At 35.2% G+C, this 27568-nt stretch overlaps 2 protein-coding genes across 3 annotated transcripts in view; both read left to right on the forward strand.

Moving 5' to 3' along the window:
- The first annotated feature begins 5877 nt into the window (after positions 1-5877).
- On the forward strand, positions 5878-17926 carry LOC117327947 (organic cation transporter protein-like). 2 transcript variants are annotated; one of them, XM_033885203.1, is made up of 10 exons: positions 5878-5949; positions 8214-8713; positions 8968-9071; positions 9216-9370; positions 11462-11630; positions 12695-12928; positions 13359-13573; positions 13821-13929; positions 14205-14417; positions 16093-17926. In XM_033885203.1, the coding sequence occupies exons 2-10, from the start codon at positions 8318-8320 to the stop codon at positions 16154-16156; spliced, it is 1659 nt and encodes a 552-aa protein (XP_033741094.1). In that variant the 5' UTR covers positions 5878-5949; positions 8214-8317; the 3' UTR covers positions 16157-17926. The 2 variants fall into 2 exon arrangements, with proteins under 2 accessions (XP_033741094.1, XP_033741095.1); XM_033885204.1 differs by lacking the exon at positions 5878-5949 and having other exon boundaries at positions 7895-8713.
- A 3536-nt stretch (positions 17927-21462) lies between these two features.
- LOC117328441 overlaps positions 21463-27568 on the forward strand; it is a 34691-nt gene continuing 28585 nt past the window's right edge. The window contains exons 1-6 of the mRNA XM_033885971.1: positions 21463-21855; positions 23386-23489; positions 23640-23794; positions 24203-24371; positions 26505-26738; positions 27302-27516. Of these exons, the coding sequence (XP_033741862.1) occupies positions 21463-21855; positions 23386-23489; positions 23640-23794; positions 24203-24371; positions 26505-26738; positions 27302-27516 (1270 nt within the window). The remainder of the gene's footprint in view (positions 21856-23385; positions 23490-23639; positions 23795-24202; positions 24372-26504; positions 26739-27301; positions 27517-27568) is intronic.

Here is a 27568-nt window from a genome sequence, read left to right on the forward strand (position 1 = left end):
TTAATGTAATTGTTTGTCTGGTGTATATGGCCTCATAACACAGGTCACATGACCACTGTTTTAACGAAGCTCCGTTAGGTACTCTAAATATATTGATTAATGTTTTCAAGGTGCTATGAGCACGACTCTGGTGAATTTATAGACAATATAAACTATGCCAGTCATAATATAATTACAAATGTAACATTCAAGGTTTAATGATGTGTTTGTTGTATTTGAGATGATCCGAAGTGTACATAATAAGTTCCTATTAGGTACCCCCACATTAGGTCTCTTCAAATACATCTGATTATATCCGCTACCGATAACTTCTCTATTCAGGACAGTAATTATAGATATTGTTGTTCATTTTTAAGACGAGGCCATTTCCCAACAAAATCTGTTATTATTATTATTATTGTTGTATTACAAGCTAACCGGTTATAAGTATTTATATATTAAAGTATTTAAACGGTAAAAAGTGTAATCCAAACGATTCTGCCGTTGATACATTTATTATGAGGTGTTTACAAAAGGATACGATATTAACGTGGCCCTGTGGTCAGGGTCAGCTGAGGGAGTAAGATCAGACATGCAGACCAGTCAATTGTAAACAAAGATGTACCCTGTACATGAGAAGTACAAATATACTTGATAGAAATATTCCGCAATTAAGTAATTAGATCGACTATGGCTCAGAATATGAATTATTTTATGACCATATCCGTAAACTGTAAAACGAAAGTAGGTTACGATACGATAGCTATGAATTAGATTTGTGTTACTTTCCGTTGTATTTTAGCACATTGGTGTCTCAAAAATTGCGAAAATAATCCGGGAATGTTCAATGATCTTCTGTTTTTATTATCGTTGTGCTTTCCGTGTCACGTTCTAATAGCCGACGCCACGAAATATATCATACAGCTAATGGACCGAAGTGTTATCCACTCCAAACCTCCATTTATCGACTATAGATGCCTGATTCTATAGCCTGTAGGTTACGTCATCAAATGCATTTCCCGCAAAATTACTGGGAAATCTAAATCAATTCTTAAAATGATGTGAAGCGAAAGATATAGAAAATGTCTAAATAAAAACATTGTGATCAGTATTGAGTGCAAAGTTAGAGTGCATTGTAAATAATTGCTACGATTCGCTAACCTAATACATAAGTAATTTAAATCAAATTATTCTAAAATCCATATTTCGTTTCTATTATAATCTTAAAATTTGTAACACAAGATCATTTAGAAGCTTTGCAGTACTAACTCTTTCAAACGCACAGATGCTTTGATTTGAGCAAAGATGGCGACCGAAGCTGTGAGGCGGTTTGGATTGGAATTAAAATGCGTATATTTCGGCAAGTAAACATCGTACAATGTTCCCGTATGGTCAGATCATCTAATTTTGTCATAATGTATTCAGAACAGTTGTTGTTTAGTCGCTACGGTCATTAACATAGAAATTCGGATTATTATATAAATACTTATTTAATTATTACTGTTCTTTAATCTATTATACGAAATTTGGATAGCGCACGGCTTATAAGACTTAAGATATTTGAGGTTAAAACGATATGTTCAACCAGGAGACAGTAGAATCCGTCTTACTACTCAGTCTTCCTTACGATTCATTGTGGTACACTGTGGTACAATTTTGCCTATGGTACATTGTAGTATATTGTAGCACATTGTGGAACATTGTGGTACATTTGTGCGTTGTGGTACATTGTGGTACATTAGTAAGTTGCTGTGTATGAGAGTGTGAAGCATATTTTGTTGTGATATTGCAAACATTTGAATATTGATAGTTCAATAGTGCTGCATACACAGAGAATATATATACATATAATAATTATATAACTATGATGTATAATTATAATTAACATGATAATACATGACCTATATTTTTATTAGAGTGCTAACAGGAGGCTGAATGTGTATTCTTCCTTTGCGTGTCCATATATATACATATATTTACTTTTATGTGAATTTTATATATTTCAAATAAGTAGTTTCCAAGCATACGAACAACTTTATTATTTGAAAACAAAATCTTAGTGCTGTGAGCGTTTGAATATGACTATCTCGAGATTGACCGTTATGTAGTTACAATTAACAGGCAAAATAATGATTTATAATATTATATTTAGTCGTTTTAAAAATCATATGTATTCGTCAAAATCAGTGTCAGTCCATGAGAAGACTTTAAATGGAGAAACTGCTTTAAGCAGGATATAACTAATAACTGTATCTAGTCATAATTCATTTTCTTGTGGCATGTTTACATTTGAAGTAAAGGCATAAGGTAAGATAATGTAAAAAGGAACTCTAGAAAAATTCATATAATAATAAACATATAATATCATAGTTTGATTCATTATGTTATTGTTAAAAATTCAGTGGTAGCATACGTGCCTTAACATACCTCACTGTATAGATGTATAAGAATATTAGGCATTAACATACGTTTTTGCCTGAATACATATGTATATATGAACATTTGGCATTAACATACCTCTGTCTGTATAAATATGTATGACTGTTAGTCATTAACATATCTCTGTCTGTATAAATATGTATGACAGTTAGTCATTAACATATCTCTGTCTGTATAAATATGTATGACTGTTAGTCATTAACATACCGCTGTCTGTATAAATATGTATGACTGTTAGTCATTAACATACCTCTGTCTGTATAGATATGTATGACCGTTATTCATTAACATACCTCTGTCTGTATAAATATGTATGACTGTTAGTCATTAGCATACCTCTGTCTGTATAGATATGTATGACTGTAAGTCATTAACATACCTCTATCTGTATAAATAGATATGACTTAGTCATTAACATACTTCACTGTATAAATATATATGACTTTAGGCATTAACAAACTACTCTCTGTATAAATATATATGACTTAAGTCATTAACAAACAACACTATGTATAAATATATATGACTTAAGTCATTAACAAACAACACTATGTATAAATATATATGACTTAAGTCATTAACAAACTATTCTCTGTATGAATATATATGACTACTAATCATAAGCATACTTTCGTTGTATAGATATACATCATATAGGCCATTTATCTATCTTGGTCTGAAACATTCAGGAATATGATGATCGTTTTCATATCCAGGTTATCACAATTTGAAAATATGGAAAAATTGTCTAAAGCAGGTTATTTAAAATCTTCTAGTCATAATTTGTTTTCCTGTAGCATTTTGTGTGTAGAGTTAAACTTAAGACAAACAAACGAGAACGATTAAAATAATACAACAGTAGCAGCCTGATACATTATATTTGTCGACCCATTGAAAAATAAAACGTGACCATTATCATAATTCATTACTGTTTTAACGACACAAAAAGTTCTTTGTTATTATATACAGATATTAATAATACTATTAAATATGTAATTTTATATTAATAGTTAGATTATTGATGGTATTGTTGAAAATTCATTTGTGTATACGTGTAAACATACCTCTCATTGTATATTTCCTTGTCTAAAATATTCAGGGACATGGATATGCATATAACTGTCGTGTATAACTTATTTTGGTATTCAGGTTGGTTTTCAAGCTGTGATATGAATATTGGTTGTTGATTATCAGCATCAAAATACCTAGTATAATGCTACAATGCTACTTTTACCTGTGAGTTTCACTAGAGTTATCCCTCTTGGAATATTTCTAGTGTTTAAGAAGAACGGTACGTTGTATTGTATTATGCTTACACTGTTTACACAATGTTTAACTTTGTGTTGTGTAAATATTGCTCGTTCACGTAATGTTTATGGTAATAAGAAGAAAATCATTTTTATGAAAAATGAAAAAAATGAATTCACATGTGATCATTTAATGCCAAAATATTTAATTTCCAATTCAACATTTTAAAAATCAACCGAAATAAAAAATCAAATCACAGGAATGTGTTCATCAAGGCATAGCTATTAAGCGATTGAATATCCTGGATATGCAAGCGTGATTGATGTATTTATTATATTTTACCAAAATTCACCTGTATCACATCTTGTTGTCTGACTTATAGCTGCTGGGTTCTCTCAGGCAGGAAGGACAATACAACAAGCGCCCCCATTAATTTTATAATAGAGGGGTGACATGCTCACGATAGACTGTCAGTTGTTGTGAGTTACATGTATAAGTCTTTGCACAAAATAAAAATAGAAAATATGGACTGTACTCACGAATTATGTTTTCTTTTTAGGAGGTGTGACATTTGAATCGGGTATTCACTACATTATGTAATGAATGACAATGGAGATTTTAGTAATGTATCAATTTTGATTTTATGGAACAATTCTTGGTAGTTTCCTGATCACTCATCGCCCTGGTTGTTTTAATGTCGACAATTATATCTTGTATACTTGTTAAGTGCATTAACACTTCCAATTCAGCTCTCTATTCCGATTTGGGCTCACTTATTTTCACATTGCGTTCACTCATTTAAGACTTCATCAGTATTTCAAAACAGACCTAATTTTCACTACATAAATACTTTATTTCCAATCCATGCAACACGATCACATATAGACGAAAATACAAAGATCAAAATACACATATATATACATAGCCACGCTACATATGTAGATGTACTCGTCAACTAGTTACTGTTACTCAAGAAGTGACGAAGAAATTACAGACACTAATTAATCACTGTCCTATATATACAGGAAAAGACTGCTGCACGATGGGATGGCTATGGTGGTATTAGTTCGTCAGCTCCCTAACATCTATGATATATTCGGCATGAACAATTTAGTATTAGCAGACGCTTATAGATATAGAATTAACTACGACATATAACAATGTAAATCAGAAAAGCAGGATTGTTATCATCGATAAAGAGAAAAGTCACGGTACTCCCTTCAACATGTAGATGGAGACTGATAATTACAATTCAATTAATAAAATAGCACAATTATAATTACACATGTAATTTGATAATTAACAAGAACAAGACGGAAATAACAAAGTAGTGTATAAATGACATCAAAATCAAACTGGATACAAGACTGTCTTCCTTAGTTCTGATGACTTGGAGGAAGCACATACGCATACCTCATTTATGAAATGAGGACAGCATGTTTGTACCTTTTCTGGTATAATACATAAAAAAACCAGGATATACAATACATAAATTTAAAAATAGGATATACAATATATAGATTTAAGAATAGGATATACAATATATAAATTTAGAAAGAGGGTATACAATATATATACATTTTAGCATTCTTTACTATTATGAAGAAATAATTCATACATCCCTTCCTACACACCATACCTCGCAATACTGGTCTAGCATACAGAATGAACTAATAGAAATAATGATATAAATAGACCATCAGGTATAAAACAGGTACACTATGACAAAGTTTGGACAGAATCATTGCAATGCATCATATAAAGACACATGTGATACATCCTCACCTGTCCAGGAATACTTGCTTAAGGGTATGACACAGGTGCAAATTACAGGTGATGTTTTAAACAAAATAAGAAAATATAGTTATTAACCCTAAAAACGAATGCTTAACCTAAAAAACAAAAACATCTTACCCATTCAAACGTCACTTCCTCATTTCATAATAAAGGCAGACAAGGGAAAATACGCTGAAGTAGGAAACCGCTAACAAAGGAAAATACATAGGAAAGCATTTTTTAAAACTATGACGCTTCCATTCAATCTGTTTTCCTCTAAAGATTGACAATTTATCCACACGAGAGCCTACTGAAAACCTTTATCGCTTTGACACGTGCATCTTTAAGCGATCAATGTGGTCCATGTGCACGCACCGGAAGAGAATTGTGATTGAGCGTAAGCCCAGCCACAACACGTGAATAGCGTATTTGGAAAAAAAGGATCAGAGGTCACGCTGTAAATGCTGAATGGCGTCCTTTTTGGAATGTAAATATCGACATTATTTGGTAAGTAAGGAATTCAAAGGTTTGATAAATCTGTAGTGGATTAAGAGTTGTCTACCTTCACATAATGGTTCCACAAGGAAAGGACTGGTATTTCGATCGATATATTATAATGAGTGAATGTATTGGATGGGTGCCAACAACTGAAGATGACGAAAGAAGTGGTTTGGATGACCTGTATCAATCGATAGTGAGATCCGGTCTTAACATGCACTTACGTGTTGCTTCTGAACAAAACATTTCTTTGGTATATTTTTACATTTGAAAAATTGTTTTCATTTTTGTATTATGTTATGACCAATCAGTAGTTGAAGTAGTAAGGTCAACCATTTAGAATGCAATTTTCCTTATCACGCAATGGTTTTGGTTTCGCTGTAAGCATAATGATCCCTATGATCCATATTTTGTTCTGGAAGGTTATTTTATTTTATTTATTTTGATTTAGGTTTTATACAACGTGTTATCTATTATAAAGGAAACTAAAATATACACAGTATCATATTTACTCTCTCAAACATTGAAAAAATAACACGGCACATTCTTTATTTCTTAACAGAAAGATAAGGTGTCGATATATGACAGGAAATACCTACCGAATAACTTGTGTTCTGTGATTTATAACCGACAAACGTCTGTTGGCTTATTATCCTTTTGAGAGTGTTACTCTAACAGTGATTTGTTGTTTACGATATTTCAATTACTGCTCTTTTAAGAAAATGCAAGACGTTATTTGACCTTTAAAAAAATAATTAAAAAAAAACCCAACACATACTCATTTTACAAGAAATTTCCTTGTCCTTTTCTACGTAAAATAGGTTCAACGCTCATCGTTCATTGTTAATAGTCCAGTGAGGATGTATTCGTGTACTCTGGACTTTGTCCAGACCTGCTCCTCATCATACTGTAAAAATATAAACAAACTTGTTTTATAATAGCCCGTGTGTCATCTGCTAAGGCACACTATAACTACTTCAAGTGTCACTTCTTCGTACCACATGTACATAATGTAATGCTGTAGCATACGAGTATATGATGTAGCATACGCGTTTGCATAATTTGTTTTATCAAATCACTTAGAAAAACCACGCGCTCTTTGGTGATAGTGTTCCATGTTTGCTATTAAAACAAATCAACTATATCTTCAAAGAAGTAAAGTAGGCATGAGGTTGTCTGTTAATTATTCAAGCTAAATCCCCTAAAATATAAGAAATGTGGATTATGTTAGCTGCCTGAGCATCAACAATGTTTAAATATGTATATACATAATGTGTGTGTTTTTAAATCTTATGAGGACATTTTACTTTGTCTTCAGATTCAGGTGGCGTATTTACGTATTTTGGAATAAAAATATTATTAGATATTGACTTGTTTGTTGACGATTACTCTACAATTTCCTTGACCTTTACCTCTAACTTAATGATTATTATTCCACATGGTGCTCGCGCACTGGACTTTAAATATGGGGGTAGGCTACCTGGAATGTTGGTCGCCGGGAAATGTCCCTTGACAAATGTCCAGACTTATTAGTCTCTGACCTATTTAAAACCAATTGTTTGTGTTTGTTTCGTTCGGCGTTATCGCCACTAAGTGGCAGTATTATCACATATCGCTCACCAGACATTGGTGGTTGTGGTTGTCAGCGGTAAGTACATCCGCCGAGAGATAATAGTGCTTGCCAATGTGTCCTTTGTGTTTTAACAGCTTAATGGCGTCATGCGTCAAATTTCAAATTGAACATTTATTGGCCACCATAAATGGGATTGTTTTGTTTAATTATGATGGTTTTAAAGCACAGCTTATGCATATTGGTTTAGGTGCGTAATCACATAAGACGATTGTCATAACGAACATTATTCTGATTGCAGTGATGACGGTTTAATTTAAAACAGAAAAAAAAAGAAAAAAAAACAACAAACGAAAAACCATCAGTCTGACGTCCTTTATATTAGGGTCTTATTCCAGCGTTGGTGATCTTAGGTTTTACGTACAAGTTATCATTTATTTGAAAATAATGTAAACATGTATTCAAATTTCGTATATAAGTTTTTATGATTATTCCTTCGAATAATAGATGTTGAAATTGAACATATTTCGTTTCATTTTAAGGGAATATAATGGAATACCTGTACTGCGTTATACATCTCAGTTATGTTTGTTTTGTTGTTTCTATGATAAATATATATGTTTATTCCTTGAAGATTTGTTGCGCCCTGATATTTATGACTGCATCAGTAATGTAAATGATCTTAAACTAACTATGCTCTCAGTTTACAGCGGAACTTTGACCGTTTTTTGTTGTGGGGAGATAGCGATAATCAACGTGGCCACAACCATATTGATTCCGGACAAGTCAGACACATAACCAGCAACAATGCATTTTGATGATCTCTTAGTAATAATTGGTGGATTTGGACGTTACCAAAAGATACGCTTGTTCTTGATATGTTTGGTGGGAATTCTTTGTGCTTTCCATGCCATGAATATGGTGTTTGTTGGTGCTAAACCAGACTATCAGTGTAAGATTGGTGAAAGAAACCTTTCAAGAAAAGAATTTGCTAATGCAACTTTACAAGATTGGAAAACATTTCTACGAAGTGCAGGAAAAGGATGTGAGATTTACAGTCCATCACAAACATATGATCTGATAGGTAGTGGAAACCTTACCATTGACGGATCGAAAGTTATAGGTGATAACATCCTGTCTACCGAACCGTGCACTGACTGGGAATATTCCCAGGACGTGTACGGACCGACCATCGTATCTGAGGTAAGCAACAAGTCGATATTTTGCACGCCATATTTATGTCAGCTGTTTATAACCGTTTAAACAACATGAATAAATTGATAAGAATGCAATTTCAAAAGTAGAAAAGAAAAGCATGAAAAGTCCTGATAAATAAAATGACACACAAATCCGCAAATAAAGACATAAATAAACATATAAAAACAATAAAAACACACTATGTCTCTGTATGCCATGTAGCAATTGAAGTATGAGAAATATCTTAATTATGTCCACAGTTTGATCTGGTATGCAGTCAGGCCTGGCTGCGAAGTACAGCGAAGACCCTCTACTTCTTTGGTCGAGTGATTGGTTCTGTAGTATTTGGACAACTCTCAGACATGTACGTTGCAACTCACATGTTGTGTAAGATTGAAATCCTGTCAAACTAATATAATTCTTTATTTCCTACTATCAATTATGTCATTGGTTTTTGTGCAATAATATATGTATATACATATTTTTCTAAGAAATAATCTCGTTTCAGATTTGGTAGGAAACCAATATTCCTTACCGGTCTTCTGTCTCTTCTGGTGGCAGGATGTGTCGCGTCAGCAGCTCCCTCTATGGCGGTTTTCATTCCATTTTATATCCTCCAGGGGGCAGCTCAAACCGGCTTGTACTTAGTCGCGTTCACTATGTGTAAGTTAGCTTCTGAATATTTTTTTATTAAACGTAATATTTAATTTTAAAATTCATGATACTTATGACTTTAGAAGAACTTCGATGTGCATTTACAGAATGCAATGTATTTAAACGATAGAGGACGAATAAAGAACCAGACGGTCCGACACCAGCCTTATCATTTACAGGCCTGTGATAGCATCAGTGAGTCGGTGTCTAGATTACGTTTACAATAGATACCTGTCGCACTATGTGACTATGCCCATGACGATGACTGACCTTGGATGATAGGAATCCAGGCAGGTATCATCTCCTCAAATCAATCCACTGTCTTGATGCTTTGGCTGATTAAACTCCTTCTGCTATCGCTGTCAACTTATGGAATGAATAGAGCAAGGGACGTTTAGTAACAAGTAATTGTTTTATTTGAAATTAAATGCCATGTCATTCATAACAATTACATTTCACGTAGAACTAAAATAAAATACCAATACTATCCGATACTGTATATAAAACCATTTATTGAATTAATTTCATTAAGTATTGAACAGAAACCATTTATTAAATTAATTTCATTAAGTATTGAACAGAGGTAAAACGTCCAATTTACAATTTTAAAAAGAAATAATTAACCTTATAGACACATTGTTCCACAATTCCGATTGTTGCACCGCAATACCGACTTATGGCGGGTTTATTTCCCAGGTACCGAGTTGGTTGCTCTACGATACCGACTTATGGCGGGTTTATAGTCTAGGTACCGAGTTGGTTGCTCCACAATACCGACTTACGGCGAGTTTATGTTCTTGGTACCGAGTTGATTGCACTACAATACCGACTAATGGCGAGTTTATGTTCTAGGTACCGAGTTGGTTACACTACAATACCGACTAATGGCGAGTTTATGTTCAAGGTACCGAATTGATTGCTCTACAATACCGACTTATGGCGGGTTTATTTCCCAGGTACCGAGTTGGTTGCACTACAATACTGACTAATGGCGACTTTATGTTCTACGTACCGAGTTGGTTGCACTACAATACCGACTAATGGCGAGTTTATGTTCTAGGTACCGAGTTGATTGCACTACAATACCGACTTATGGCGAGTTTATGTTCTAGGTACCGAGTTGGTTACACTACAATACCGACTAATGGCGAGTTTATGTTCAAGGTACCGAATTGATTGCTCTACAATACCGACTTATGGCGGGTTTATTTCCCAGATACCGAGTTGGTTGCTCTACGATACCGACTTATGGCGGGTTTATAGTCTAGGTACCGAGTTGGTTGCTCCACAATACCGACTTACGGCGAGTTTATGTTCTTGGTACCGAGTTGATTGCACTACAATACCGACTTATGGCGAGTTTATGTTCTAGGTACCGAGTTGGTTACACTACAATACCGACTAATGGCGAGTTTATGTTCAAGGTACCGAATTGATTGCTCTACAATACCGACTTATGGCGGGTTTATTTCCCAGGTACCGAGTTGGTTGCACTACAATACTGACTAATGGCGACTTTATGTTCTAGGTACCGAGTTGGTTGCACTACAATACCGACTAATGGCGAGTTTATGTTCTAGGTACCGAGTTGGTTGCTCCACAATACCGACTAATGGCGAGTTTATGTTCTAGGTACCGAGTTGGTTGCACTACAATACCGACTAATGGCGAGTTTATGTTCTAGGTACCGAGTTGGTTGCTCCACAATACCGACTTATGGCGAGTTTATGTTCTAGGTACCGAGTTGGTTGCTCCACAATACCGACTGATGGCGAGTTTATGTTCTAGGTACCGAATTGATTGCTCTACAATACCGACTACTGGCGAGTTTATGTTCTAGGTAACGAGTTGGTTGCTCCACAATACCGACTAATGGCGAGTTTATGTTCTAGGTACCGAGTTGGTTGCTCCACAATACCGACTAATGGCGAGTTTATGTTCTAGGTACCGAGTTGGTTGCTCCACAATACCGACTAATGGCGAGTTTATGTTCTAGGTACCGAGTTGGTTGCTCCACAATACCGACTAATGGCGAGTTTATGTTCTAGGTACCGAGTTGGTTGCTCCACAATACCGACTTATGGCGAGTTTATGTTCTAGGTACCGAGTTGGTTGCTCCACAATACCGAGTTATGGCAGGCTTCATGATCCAGGGATTCTACAGTATTGGATATATGACCCTTTCCTTGCTGGCCTATTTCATTCGACATTGGCGCTACATAGAGTTAATTATAACACTTCCAGTGGTGCTTTTCTCCGTTTACTTATGGTATGTTGGAACTCGATCATGTTGATCATGCAGTTTTATTTCAAGAAGTTTGTTTTTTGTTTTAACTGAATATGTGGTATCTCTATAAGATGTATCATTTTAATTTTAACAAAAAAAAAAAAAAAGTAAAAAATCAACCTTATGTTTTCTTTGGTAGACAACCTGTTAATATTTAGAAATCTTTTCCAAACCATGTTTTCGTGTTAACACATTAGTGACGTTATCATGACGACAGGACTTCAGAAGCGTTAAACAATTAAATGTCATTTTTGTGCTCATTTACACTTTGTCATGATTATTAACTGAATATATATCATTTCAGTCAACAGTCTAGGTATAACTGGTCATTTGAGAATGTTATCTTTTAATACGTTTCATTGGCAACTGGAATTTTAATTATTTGAATAAAAATGTGTAGAAAAGCAAAATAGTGATTAGAAAAGAAGCATTATGCTGGTGCACTTGAATAGAAAGTTTTTTGTAAGTGTATGCAGTCCAGGATGATGTATAAGGAATACAAAAGTAATCGCATGTTTTTCATTTATTTCAGCTTTGTCATAAAAATCACTCTGTTTTGTTTATTTTCTTATAATCTTTTAAGTATTTCACTCTTTGCTTTATTGGCAGAAACCACTATATTTTGTGATGTTTCCAGTAAATATGAAAGCACAGATATTAATAAACCCTGTGATGAAATCCAAACATTTATTAAGAAGAGTGAGATACCTTATAAAACCCGCGTTTAAAGAGTTAAGCAGGCTGAAAATATGTTTTCAACTCATTAAACATGTGGAAATAATTTTGCAAATGAAATTAGAACAAAAAATGTTGGATTTTCCCCTCAACCAACAGATAAGAACAGATAGGACACTTTACTAAACATTTCTATGCAAATTCATTGATATTGCGCTTGGAGGGTAAGAGCTACAGGTATATAACGTATTGTATTGCCTCATTTGATCGAGATTCGTCTCATTGAAAGTCTTCATATAGCCGTTATGAAAAAATCATTTATTGTTAGCCGAGTCGCTATAAAAACGTAAATGATGACGATTTTATTTCAGTGTGCTGCCTGAATCCGTACGATGGTTGTTATCAAAAAACAAAATTGAAGAAGCTAGAACAATAATAAGGAACGTTGCCAAGGTGAATAACGTGGAGGTGTCAGATTCAATGCTGGAGGATATAAATGACAGAAAAGAGCAGGCGGAAGTGACGGATGGCAGGAAACACACCTTTATTGATTTGTTTAGGCCATTAGCGATGCTGGCAATTTCCGTGAACGTCTGGTTCAATTGGTAAGTCTATCAAATCTAAGGTCATCAATTACGAGTTTGATTGTCCTACAGAAATTGTATGTGGACAAAAAAACTTATTTCGCAAGTGAATCTGATGCTTTATTTTTCGTCATCTTAATTTTTTGTTTGTGTGTATAGTATAGCGCACACCTATGTTAAAACTAAGCACGGCTGTATAATATGTTTTATCCCACTAATAATTAAATCTAAATGACTACCTGATGGGGCATCACACGTTACGACTGAAATAAATCTGGTTATATTAGATGCCATCGTTGATAACCGTTTGGCTATATTTTGAGTGCTGGTTCTCTGTGACTTTTGTTTCTACATGTTTACATTTGAGATTCTACATAATGCCATAACTGGTGACTCTATGGTATTAAACATTTGATCTTGTGTTTATTATTTGTGTATAATTTGATTTCAGGTTCGTCAATGCCATGGTATACTATGGTTTGTCCCTCGGTACGGGAAATTTAGGAGGGGATCCATACATCAATTTCTGTATTGCTGGTGCTGTGGAGATCCCCGCCTATATTCTTTGTGTACTTTTCCTTAATAAACTTGGGAGACGTTGGCCGTTATGCGGAACCATGGTTGTCGGTGGAATTTCATGTATCATATCCGGATTCGTACCAGAAGGTAGTATCGAGTTACAACACCTTGTATAATCCTGATTCTAATGCAGATATTATCAAACAAAAGTAATTAACTTTTCTTTGAACTGCTACAAATATGACATCCTATATATATATAATTTTCAAAAAAAAAAAAAAAAAAAATGTATTTACCAAAAATCTAGTTATCGACGTGTATTTTTGTTATTTGTTTGTTTAAACATGACGTAAAAAGTAACAATTTATGTTATTCTAACTACGTTTTCATTTAGATCTGTTAGCGGTCAAGATAACATTTGCAATGATTGGAAAGTTCGGAATTACTGCATCGTATGCCATCATCTATTTAATGACAGCGGAAGTGTTCCCGACAGTTTTAAGGTAATATCAATATAATAAGAATTTTAAACCACACTTACTGCTTTGGTGTAGACGTCCATGTCATAAAAAAAAAAAAAAAAAAAATAATGTGAATGGAACATGGATACCTAATGGACTCTTAGCTGTGCTTTCATTTACCATATAATGTCCTCTCTCTACTGAAAAGCCACTCTTTTCATTGATGTTTTTAGTTTTACTTTCTTGATAGCTATGCACTACATGTCTGTCAATACTACACTGTGATATCTGGTTTAGTAATCCAATTGTTCCTACAGAAACGCTGGTATGGGCGTCTCCTCAATGACTGCAAAAGCTGGCGGGATGCTGGCACCGGTTATTCTTGAGCTGAGATTGGTATGGATTCCTTTACCCCTGATATTATTTGGGGGTCTGTCGATCCTGGCTGGAGGCCTAGCTCTAATACTTCCAGAGACTGCAGGGAGACCCTTACCTCAGACTGTTGAAGAATGCTTAAGTAACAAATCCAAGTAAGGAAGCAAATTGCAATTAATGAAAAACAATTAGCATAATTGATAAAATACCGGCGCATTGCTATGTTGCAATGATGTAGAACCGGCACAGGCATGATAATGATCTAGAGTCCTATAATATCAGGCTTTACATTTGTTATCGGACATTTACATCTTTGATTTGTCAAAACTCGAAAAAGCACGAAGCAAATCACCGCAGACATCCTCAGGGGAATTTTCTTGGTCGATGTTTCAAATACGCATAAGCTGTGTGTAAGCGAGAAAAGAATTGAATAAAAACAATTACATACGTTTATTTTTGGAGGTTGATTTATGACATTTCCAACATTTTTACAAGAGGTTTGCCCTCTCGGTAGTGTACTTGAAGTGTATATAACGAAATAAAGGTATGTACTTGTTTTGATTCTTATTCATAAAAGATTCATCTCCCTTGCACGCTGTATGTGTATCTTAAATATCGACAAAGAAATTACCCAGGGGATATCCGCAGGATTTGCTCCGTGTCTTTTTTTTTTTTTTTTTTTCAACTACCGGTAAGACTTTCACGTTCGACAAATACCAAAAATGTAAATATCCGATAATAAATGTTTAAAAAAGATAATGATATGAAACTTCAAAGTCTTAAATTACGGGACAAACTGATCTAGTATATATGTATAAATGTATACAGGCTTAAAATTGAAGTCTTTCCTGGACTAGTGGGTGATGTTCAGGAAATGATTTCTGACGAGTCCTAGAAGGACGACACAATTATTTGACGTCCCTAATATTACTGACGATTCCTATAAGGACGACACAGCTGTACGATGTAACTGACATTACTGACGAGTCCTAGAAGGACGAAACAGCTGTATGATGTAACTGACATTACTGACGAGTCCTAGAAGGACGAAACAGCTGTATGATGTAACTGACATTACTGACGAGTCCTAGAAGGACGATACAGGTGTATGATGTAACTGACATTACTGACGAGTCCTAGAAGGACGACACAGGTGTATGATATAACTGACATCATTGGTGAGTCCTTGAAGTATTAAACAGCTGTGTTGCCCTTCTAGGACTCGTCAGTAATGTTAGGGACATCATACAGCTGCTTCTTCCTTCTTGGACTCGTCAGTAATGTTAAGGACATCATACAGCTGCTTCGTCCTTCTTGGACTCGTCAGTAATGTTAGGGACATCATACAGCTGCTTCGTTCTTATTTGACTATTCAGTGATGTTAGGGACATCATACAGCTGTTTCGTCCTTCTTGGACTCGTCAGTAATGTTAGGGACATCATACAGCTGCTTCGTCCTTTTTTGACTATTCAGTGATGTTAGGGACATCATACAGCTGTTTCGTCCTTTTTGGACTCGTCAGTAATGTTAGGGGCATCATACAGCTGTGTCGTCCTTTTTGGACTCGTCAGTAATGTTAGGGACTTCAGTAACGAGGGTATAAAATTGTTTTAAACCTTGCCTAAGTTGTGGGCATTTACTAAATACGCTATAGACAATTCAAGTGAGGTCCATGAGGATATCATCCTCGGCCCCAGATGAAAATCGCTCTATCGCTTATTTGACCGTGCGATTTTCGCTTGGGTTCGAGGATGAAAAGATATGTGTAATGTTGCTATCTACGTGGCCGTTCACCAATCTTTTAATATGCTTTATATTTATTTTTTCAGAACAGTACAAAAGGAAAAATGGGATTCCAAGTCGAGTAACGACGGTAAAAATGCGATATGTTAGGCAACAGACACATTCTTCCATCTCGAATCTTCCTCATGTGTTCAATGATTGTCATCTTTAAAAGACAAATTTGTCCATCATATTTCGTTGGGTCGACAGAATCAATGATTAATATGATATTTGCGCATTGAAATTTGCACCAAAACCTATTAATGAGTGTTGCAGCATTTTACCACTGCCAGTAATGTTATTAAGTTTTTATTGTTGTAAGTGATTTTGCTATATGTGTGTCCTACAATGTATTTTGGGTTTGGTACTCATACCTTGAATTCCCAATGTTAAGATCGTATATGTTGTTGATTTCTAACCCCTCAGAAGGTTTTTTTTTTCAATTACATTCAATCCAAAAGAGAAAGATATCTTACAGCCAGTGAATTCGAACATATCATAGACCGTATTACACTCGGTTATATCACGTGTAAACATCAACCTGTTTTATGCCATGTACATTAGCCTTTTTACATAGAATTATGTCGCAAGAAAATTCGTAAGAAAAAAAATCACATTTAATCATTTTTTAATCATGATAAAAGATATTTTTCTCTGGAAAGGCCTCATCATTAACTAATATACAATGTAGTCATAATAAACTGTATCCACACTCGATAACAGTAAACAGTCCAAACTATATCCACACACGATAACAGTAAACAGTCCAAACTGTATCCACACTCGATTACAGTAAACAGTCCCAACTATATCCACACTAGATTACAGAAAACAGTCCAAACTATATCCACACTCGATCACAGTAAACATTCCAACCTATATCCACACTCGATAACAGTAAACAGTCCCAACTATATCCACACACGATAACAGTAAACATTCCAAACTGTATCCACACACGATTACAGTAAACAGTCCAAACTATATCCACACTCGATAACAGTAAACAGTCCAAACTATATCCACACTCGATCACAGTTACCAGTCCAAACTATATCCACACTCGATCACAGTTACCAGTCCAAACTATATTCACACTCGATTACAGTAAACATTCAAATGCTTTTTGCCTGTTATACTAATGTCAAATCATTTGATATAGTTAATGTTCTGTATGGTTAAATATTAAAGAGTCTATTTCATATTTATTGATTAATGATAAATAAATTATCGTTTTTTTTTAAAATATCTTCGAAAGGTGCTTGTTTACGACACATTTAGGTCTTAATTAACGTGAAACCGTGTGTAGTAATTGCTAGGTTAGTGCTTGTGATTATCAAAGAAAACGTAGAATAATTTGTATGGTATTTGATTACGTGATTGACGTTTTGCGCAGTGAACACATCACAACCCATTTGAATGTAAGCACGTGCCGCCTGGGCGTTTCATTGTGTTAAGCGTGAACGATGTATTAATTTAAATATTGATTTAGATTAAGCTAAAACATTTTGTGTTACCGATGTACAACGAATAAAATAAAATGACAAATTGTTTGATTGTGGAATCTCCTTTTTCAGAAATACATTTTAAACCAATTGATGTTTCTCTGAAATTTGGTAAGCATCATAAATACTTATTGTTTACGGGTCGAATTTTCGTAGTTGTCCTTTCACACATAGTTCGCAGGAGTTCATTTTCGCTTAAAACTAGATTTGTGTGTCAACATTCACAATAAATCGTAACCAATGGTTTGAATGTTCGCTAAGTAACCGTGCACATTGCTTACATCACCGATTATGTAGTATGTAGTTTTGGTTATCGTATCAATCGTAGTTGCTAATCAAATCTGATTTCACGAAAGTCAAAAAAAAAAAAAAAAAAGCTTTACCAAATATTTATTTTTAGTCGCGCTGAATTGTCTTGCTGCATCAACGAAGAAATCAACATGCGGTAAGATTATCGCTACGAAACAAACTATAACGAGTCAAGGAATATGTTTTAGTATTTCATATTCTCGATATTTACTATGAATGACTTTCCCATGTATCATCGCGTTGAAACACTCGTCCATTTACTTCACCAATATTGTTAAAAATGAGATATGTCCATCAACTACGTTTTTACATCATCATGTGTATAGGACAGAGCCAATGCTCGTACTCACGCCATTGTTAAAAATCCGTGGTTAAATTGAACAATAAAAATATGTGGCCACATACGTATAAAAGTAATTATCAATTTTATTTCTCTGCGAAAACATCGTTTAAGAAAAAGAATTTAGTTAAACATGTTTGTTCTTTTTCCGTTCAATATTTTCCCCAAATAAGTGATTATGTAATAAATAGATGGGTATCAGTCATTGTTTTACTTTCATATTTTAGAATGCGAAGTTCATTGTAACTGTATGATATATAGATATTATAGTATAGTGCAAATTTTGTGTATTTTCCTTATAAAGTGATACATGTGAATGTGTACGTCATAAAGAACCAACGATTGTTAACGTCAAAATCAATTAGCATTACCGCTTAATATATCAGCACTATATTTCGGCAAAAGGAGGTGGTGCATGGCGGCCCACGGCCGAATATTATTTTATGCATGATATTATGATAGACTTTTACCAAATACATGTCATTTTAGACACTAAAACGAAAATTGGCAAATGCTGTATACGCAGCGCCACCTAACATGATTTCTGTAAAAATTGTGTACCCTCCCTTTTAAATTCAGTATATTTCTCGTACAAAAGTACTTGATAAATTTCATATTGCATTGATAGTCTCATGTGATGTTATATTTTATAAAAACATGTGTGTTTAGTATGAATTTGTATAATAGAAAGTGTAATTACAACTTTTTTAACAAAATTATCAGTAAAAAAATTACCTTCTTGAAATTTTCTTTTATTTGTTAAGTAGATAAAATGTAATAATCGTTGGAGTACTATCAAATTTTGCTTTTAAAAAACATGTTTGCATATTAATCTTGATACACAACCAAAAACAATCATCAAAAATTACTGGATAACAAAAGATTTTTGCTTACAAAGAAAGGTCATGAAGTAAATTGTATTAAAAACCCAAGGGTTAAAAAGGAGCACCCTGTCTGACACAAGCAGTAAAGTCTGGTTGCATTGTTATTTTTGTTGGATTTCTAGCATTTGCCTCTATTTTTCAGTACTTTCGGTACTTTGATATGTTGTCCAAAATTGGGGGTGTATGCATTTAACATAATAAAATCTTGGCATATCCAGTAATTCACCAAATAAATTTGTTTCATTAAATGTTTATGAATATCCATAGATTATTTCTAACCGAAAATTTTGATAGTACTCCATTAATAACTTTGTGGTATTAGACTTTAAATGAAAAGTTAAAAACAATGATTTTCACAAAGAAGACATCAAATTAGGCTGAAATTTAATTTAGTGTCACGGAGCGTGATGATTCATATACAAAATTAAACCTTAAACAAATGGGGTGAATTTGTTTCACAAATAGGAAATAAAAATGTGTTCTATAATAATTAGTGGTCAAAACATTAGCTTCTTATGCAGTTAGATGGGGAAATAATGAAATCACCAAAAAAAGAATATATACATTGAGGAATGGAAATTAATTCCTCCCACATAATCGGGGATATTATGCTTTTGACAAAAATATGTTTCCGGGAAAAAAATCGCCGTGGGCCGATTTAGCCCTCCTATGCACCACCTCCTTTATATGTTTTAACACTCGTTACTCCTTACGAGCATTACCTCAACACAGAACGGGGATACTGTAATGGTACAATGCAATTAATTAAGCGTTCACATCACATCAATTAACATCTTGTTTTGAACATTATTTGGAGTTATTTAGAACACCTGTTGTATGGTATTGTGTGTGTGTATGTTAATTGGTAAAAATGAAATGTATAAGTAAACATGCTGTCATCCACATGTGTACCAGAAGTAGGCTGTTTTCTTGCCTGTTTAATGTCGTATAGCAACAACGCAGACATTACCATTGTTTGGATACACTTTCAGTTTTATATAAAGTAGAAATGTAGACAACAATAAAACTGTGATGTATATTTTCATATATGTAGTTGACGTTGAAAAAATAAAATAAACGATGAAATGGATGGATATGCTTTCTTTCCTGTGTTACGATAGTTCCAAGATAATACAGCTTATGCATTGGCTTTTCACTGACACACAGAAGACCCATTAACACGTGAGTCGTGGACGTGAATATGTGTAAGACTCCTCCACATATCAAAAAGAGGCCGTTAATGTGTGTAAGACCACTCCACATATCAAAAAGAGGCCGTGTAAGTGTGTAAAACCACTCCACATATCAAAAAGAGGCCGTGAATGTGTGTAAGAACCCTCCACATATCCCAAAGTGGTCGTGAACGTGTGCACGACTCCTTCACATATAGAAAAAGCCGTAAATGTGTGTAAGACCCCTCCACATATCCCAAAATGGTCGTGAATGTGTGTAAAACCCATCCACATATCAAAAAGTAGTCTTTGATGTGTGTATAGACATACAGAAGATCTTCCATACATATCCCAAAGGGCCGTGAACCTTCAACATTTCATAATTATCTGACTTATTCATCCAGACGTCCGTTCCCCAGTAGCAGTTAAGCCATGCCAGCAATCTTGTAAAACACATTTTAAACTTTTTCTCCAGTTCTACCGATGGCATTGAAATGGAAATGGGTGAGAAGGTTAAGGAAGGGGATCCAACAAAGAGTTACTATTTTTCGGCCTCGTTAAAACTTTGACATGGCAGCTACGGCGGCCAATTTGTAACATGATAGCGCAATCATGGTTTTTCCCCGAACAACACCTATTTTAAACTTCTTCATAAGTTCCACCAGTTGGATTCATCTCTAACGTACCTGAAATTATCCTGAGAGGCTCCTGATCAAATGTTGTTATTTTTCGGGTCAATCCAAAATTCAGGATATCCGCCATGGCCAACAGTTCCACTATATTTGCTACAGAGTATGTGTACTACTATATATAAGGGTCTTTAGAGTCAGATGGCCGTTCAGGCCCATGGACCTCTTGTTTGTTATTGCGATTATATAACTGTTGGCCACCACAATTAATATATTCCTATGTGAGTTTTAAACACTTACGTTTTTTCAGACAGTCACTTATGTTTGAACACGTACATAAGGTAACCTTACACCGGGAATTAAAAGTCCCTTATGTTTGAACACGTACATAAGGTAACCTTACACCGGGAATTAAAAAGTCCCTTATGTTTGAACACGTACATAAGGTAACCTTACACCGGGAATTAAAACACTGCTGTTTCAGAAAAGCATATGCGTGGCGCGCAATGCTGCAAGTTTTCGTTTCTGACTATACATGTTAAAAAATTTAGTCTCCATTATTGTAAAGAAATTCAAATATGGATTTTGACCAGTTGCTCCATCATATTGGCGGTTTTGGACGCTACCAGAAAATTCGACTGTTCTTGATATGTTTGGTGGGAACGTTTTGCGCATTTCACTCTATGAACATGGTTTTTGTTGGCGCAAAACCAGAATACGAATGCTCAATCAAAGACAAAGCCATTTCGGACAAATTGTTTGCAAATGTATCGTTCCAAAAATGGGAAGCCATTATTAAAAAAGGAGAGAAATGTTCGCTATACAATCCTCATCAGGCTTACGCCTTGTTCTTTAATGGGAGCAATGTATTTGACGTGGCAAATACCACAGACCTTTCTGTTCTCACAACCGAATCTTGTACAGAGTGGGAATACTCCACAGACGTATATGGACCAACCATCGTTTCTGATGTAAGTACGTCAATCGGACAAAGGCTTTATTTGCTTTGTTTTTTTATTGTGATTTATTTTTTTTCAAAAATGATACCATAACTTGTCAAATTATGTTTGAAATGTTGTGATTAGTTGAGTGAGTAAACAACTAAAACAAATACAGCTTCAAGAGATAGGCTCTATCCAGTCTTCCAAAGATGCATTGAATCATGTGAGCGACTGCACCGTTTTACCTCTGTTCCAGTGTAGAACAATGGCGGCGTCATGTCGGGATAGTTATGGGGGTGTCCGGTAATCAGAGGATGTAGTGTTTCATTTTAACGTAACATTTATATAATCAATTTCCCACTATTTAGGACAGTTTTAGATTATAAGTAGTCTTCCCATGTATCTTAAAGATTTTGGATTATATGTAGTCCAGACTTCTGGTATATATTTAGGATTAACTGGAGTCCAGACTACCTACATATGTTTTGAAATATCTGTAGTCTAGACTCTGGTATATCTTTTGAAATATCTGTAGTCAAGACTTCTTAAGCAATGTTTCAAATAGAGTTAAGACTGCTTTAATAAGTCCTTACTTATCAGACCTTTCACATTTTCTGTGGCCTCCTCCATACCGAAGAGTTTAGGAGTCTTGTCTTCTTTAGTGTACTTAAGTTTTAATTAGTTTATCATTGAATTCACTATTAAACTTACGGTTTTATATCTTTAAAACATCTATTCGAATTGATGCATAGCTATAAATATTTCATCTTGGAGTATCGGAAAGTGAGAGACAAACTACTATTCCTTAATTGTGTCTTCATCCCGTCCTTCTGTCGTTAGTTCGTAAGCAATATTTGTTACAGCTATTTCTTGAGTTGTACTCATTCAATTTTAAAATCTGATCGTGAAAACGAAATAGCAAACAGGCAGTTATCTTGGATTATGCCAGTTGAAATTTGTTATCGCTATTTCTTGATAAGTACTAGAGAGATCATCAATTTTAAAATGTCGGGTCCCCTTTGTGCATGACTTTGTCCATTAAAGCTTGTTTCTGATCGGGAAAACAATATCTTGTTCAATTGATATTTCATAAAGGGCTAGTCAAGCATTAGGTAATATTGATAAGTATCATAGTCGGTAAAGCCAGTACATTGTATATGGAGGGGAATCATTACATATTCCTTGAGGCTTTTATTTTAATTTCATTATCAAACTCAGTGATACAAACCAATGGGGACCTGGAAACAAAGATAATACAGAGTAAAGACAAGAAGTATTCAAGAGTTGCAAAACCAGTGTAGCTCGTAGCCGATAGTAGAGATGAGTATGACGATACCTCAGTATTCAACAAAAGTACGCCCACCACAAAGTACGCCCACCACAAAGTACGCCCAAAAAGGACCGAACCGGGTCTGATTGTCTAAGTATCGATAGGAGATGACGTCACGATAGGGAGGGAAAATGGGATCCTCTCCTCAAGCACATTTCTCACTCAATGACTATACCAGATGAACTGGTGAATGCATCCAATTTACTGAAATGTTTTATTGTTTGGCTTAGTTTAACCTGGTGTGCAGTCAAGGATGGTTAAGAAGCACATCCAAGACTCTCTACTTCTTTGGACGACTTCTTGGGGCGTTGATTTTTGGCCAACTCTCGGATATGTAACTATGAGTTGTTTTTATAGTATTTGTCCTGTACATATATTTGAATTAATGTTGATTAGCATCATAACAAATTCAAATTACGCTACATAAAACATTATTCTGAATACAAACACCGATCTGATCTTGTGTCATTTGATGGTATTTCAGATATGGGAGAAAACCTATGTTCTTCAGTGGCCTACTTTTATTACTGTTGGCCGGATGTGTGGCAGCCTCAGCGCAGTCTATGACTGTTTTTATACCATTTTACATCCTACAGGGGGCAGCACAAACCGGCCTCTTCCTCGTAGCGTACATTATGTGTGAGTTTCGACAATTTAAATAAACAAAACAAAAATGTACAGCCTTTTACATTTTTATTGTCTTATTGATATGAAAAAGATTGGTAACAATATTGTAGGTTAAGATAAGCATTACATGCCCCAGGAAGTATACGATACTATACAATTACAGTGATTGTAGATGTTAAATTCAACATATTACATATTGACTATCCCATTTATATAATATATTCCACTTGATGCAGTTATTAACATTATTTTTTTTTCTCTAAGCACACATGAAACTATGAAACAAGCCAGAAAACATGAAAAATTGTTCAAACTAATCATTTCTATCTATCTGGGATAATAGGATTGTAAGTATTATACAATTTCAAGATCAATATCAATTATGATAAAAGTATGTGGTGATATATATTCCTTGGGAAGGTACTGAGCTGGTAGCGATAAGGTACCGTTTGCTGGCCGGACAGATGATCCTGAGTTTCTACGCTGTGGGCTACATGCTTCTCTCCTTCCTAGCTTACTACATCCGACACTGGCGTTATATAGAGGTCGTCATTACAGTACCTGTCATCCTGTTCGCCGCTTATTGGTGGTACGCTAATAATCTGTAGCCTCTAACATATGAAAAATAAACTTTGCAAAAATAATGCCATTTGACATGATAATCACAATGTACAGACTAGAACACAACAAATATCGCGAAAAATTCAATATTGTATAAGATATCAGATCACCAGATCAACAGATCACCAGATCAGAGCACCAGATCAACAGATCACCAGATCAGATCACAGATCAACAGATCACCAGATCAGATCACAGATCAACAGAGCACCAGATCAGATCACAGATCAACAGAGCACCAGATCAACAGATCACCAGATCAGAGCACCAGATCCATTTCGTAGGATATCAGCAGAACAAAGAGTCACGTGATTAGATTTATCATTTAAGCTCGATGACTGGCTGCTGGTGTGTCGGGGTGTAAATGTTATTGTATTTACATTAAACACAGTCGTATCTTAATGGATATTATTATGGTACAAGTTTTCAATTTACTCAATTCAATGATCGCTAATCCTTTTCAAAAGATAATATTACTTCATCTCAATACTAACTGACATAGATACAGTTAAGCCGGGCCGCGGTGGCCGAGTGGTTAAGGTGTCCTGACACTTTATCACTAGCCCTCCACCTCTGGGTTGCGAGTTCGAAACCTACGTGGGGCAGTTTCCAGGTACTGACCGTAGGCCGGTGGTTTTTCTCCGAGTACTCCGGCTTTCCTCCACCTCCAAAACCTGGCACGTCCTTAAATGACCCTGGCTGTTAATAGGACGTTAAACAAAAGTAAACCAAAACAGTTAAGCCAAAATGAATTGAACTGAACCATACAGCTGTGTCGTACTTCCAGGACGCGTTAGTGATGATAAGAGTCTAAAATATTTAAACGTAGGAGATGACTTAGGAAACTGAAATAAGTCAATAAAAATGTCAAAATCTAGATGAAGAGGTGCAAAAGCCCGAAAATACTATATTCAATAACTGATTTAGAAGAACGTCAAAGATATGAGTATATTCTGAACAGTGAACGTGACATAGGTAAGGGCACTAACGTCCACCAACGCTATCTACCATTAACAGTGAACGTGACATAGGTAAGGGCACTAACGTCCACCAACACTATCTACCATTAACAGTGAACGTGACATAGGTAAGGGCACTAACGTCCACCAACACTATCTACCATTAACAGTGAACGTGACATAGGTAAGGGCACTAACGTCCACCAACGCTATCTACCATTAACAGTGAACGTGACATAGGTAAGGGCACTAACGTCCACCAACACTATCTACCATTAACAGTGAACGTGACATAGGTAAGGGCACTAACGTCCACCAACACTATCTACCATTAACAGTGAACGTGACATAGGTAAGGGCACTAACGTCCACCAACACTATCTACCATTAACAGTGAACGTGACATAGGTAAGGGCACTAACGTCCACCAACAGTGAACATGACATAGGTAAGGGCACTAACGTCCACCAACAGTGAACGTGACATAGGTAAGGGCACTAACGTCCACCAACACTATCTACCATTAACAGTGAACGTGACATAGGTAAGGGCACTAACGTCCACCAACACTATCTACCATTAACAATGAACATGACATAGGTAAGGGCACTAACGTCCACCAACACTATCTACCATTAACAGTGAACGTGACATAGGTAAGGGCACTAACGTCCACCAACACTATCTACCATTAACAGTGAACGTGACATAGGTAAGGGCACTAACGTCCACCAACACTATCTACCATTAACAGTGAACGTGACATAGGTAAGGGCACTAACGTCCACCAACACTATCTACCATTTTCAATCTCAAATAATTGTTCCAAGGACACACGGGATTTAGCAGCCTTAAATACAATTTAAGAGTTAGCTAATAAGTAATATCTACATCAATAAGCATTTAAAGTTAGTATACATGTGGATGGTTATCATATAATGGTTATCTCACAGTTATCCTACAAACAGGTTTAATTTAGTGTAGTTGTTGTTGTTTATATCTTAACAAAACAATTATAACATATTTTGGGTAAGAGTTACGTACTTGTCATGTTTATTATCTGAAGTATGAAATTAACATGTCGAATATTTTTTCGGTAATAAATGGAATTTCTTTCTTCATTGAAATTAGTACAATTTCAGGATTCTCCCAGAATCTGTCCGATGGCTGCTGTCGAAAAATAGAAAGGACGAAGCAAAATCGATCATAAAGCTTGTGGCGAAGACAAACAATATGGAGCTATCGGAGGATACGCTGGAAATTTCAACTTACCATAAAGAGACACAGGAAGTGATCTTTGACCGGAAGTTTACTTGTATAGACTTATTTCGACCTTTACCAATGTTCTGCCTGTCGGTTAACGTGTGGTTTAACTGGTGAGTTAACGTACACGGTGTGGCGTTTCTCTGATTCCTGTCATCTACCATCATTTCTATCAAAAAGTGTTAATCAGAATCGAATGGATTACTATATCAACAAAAATGTAAAGCAACGACTACGTTACTTCAGAGCCAACCAATTAAAATAAGTTACTGTAACAAGATAATATAAAGAAACCTGAATGCGAGAAGGGAGGAAGTAATACGGCATAAAATGTTTTTCAAGCATATAAGAATAGCATTTTTATTTTCCTGGATTTTAGCTGCACATGATTTCGAAGATGTTTTGTGAAAGTTAGTTACTATGTTATATTACAATACTGAAAATCGTCATTGTAATGTAGTTTTACTATGCGCAAATGGAATAAGAAATGAAACAAGAATACATTTTCTCAAGATTTGGTCTAACCAGATGTAAAAATCATTAGAAAACTTTTTGAAACATTTTTAAATCAACCAAGATAAAAAATATTATTTATATATCAAATTATAACACACTCAAATAAGGATGTTTTTAATCTGAATGAGCAGTGAACATTAAGTTTTTAAATATTTTTCAGGTTCGTGAATTCTTTGGTGTATTACGGGTTGTCTCTCGGAGTCGGTACTATTGGAGGCAGTCCTTATGTTAACTTCGCTATCGCAGGGGCTGTGGAGATCCCCGGTAACATACTGTGTGTCCTGTTCCTTAATAGACTTGGACGTCGGCTGCCCCTAATGGCGGCGATGACTGCCAGTGGGATAGCATGCGTCATTTCCGGTGTTATACCCAGTGGTAAGTTTAAGTTACCATAAATACCACAATATTATCATCCAAAACCTTAACT

This window comes from Pecten maximus, chromosome 5 (genome assembly GCF_902652985.1).
Source record: "Pecten maximus chromosome 5, xPecMax1.1, whole genome shotgun sequence".
Lineage (NCBI taxonomy): Eukaryota > Metazoa > Mollusca > Bivalvia > Pectinida > Pectinidae > Pecten > Pecten maximus.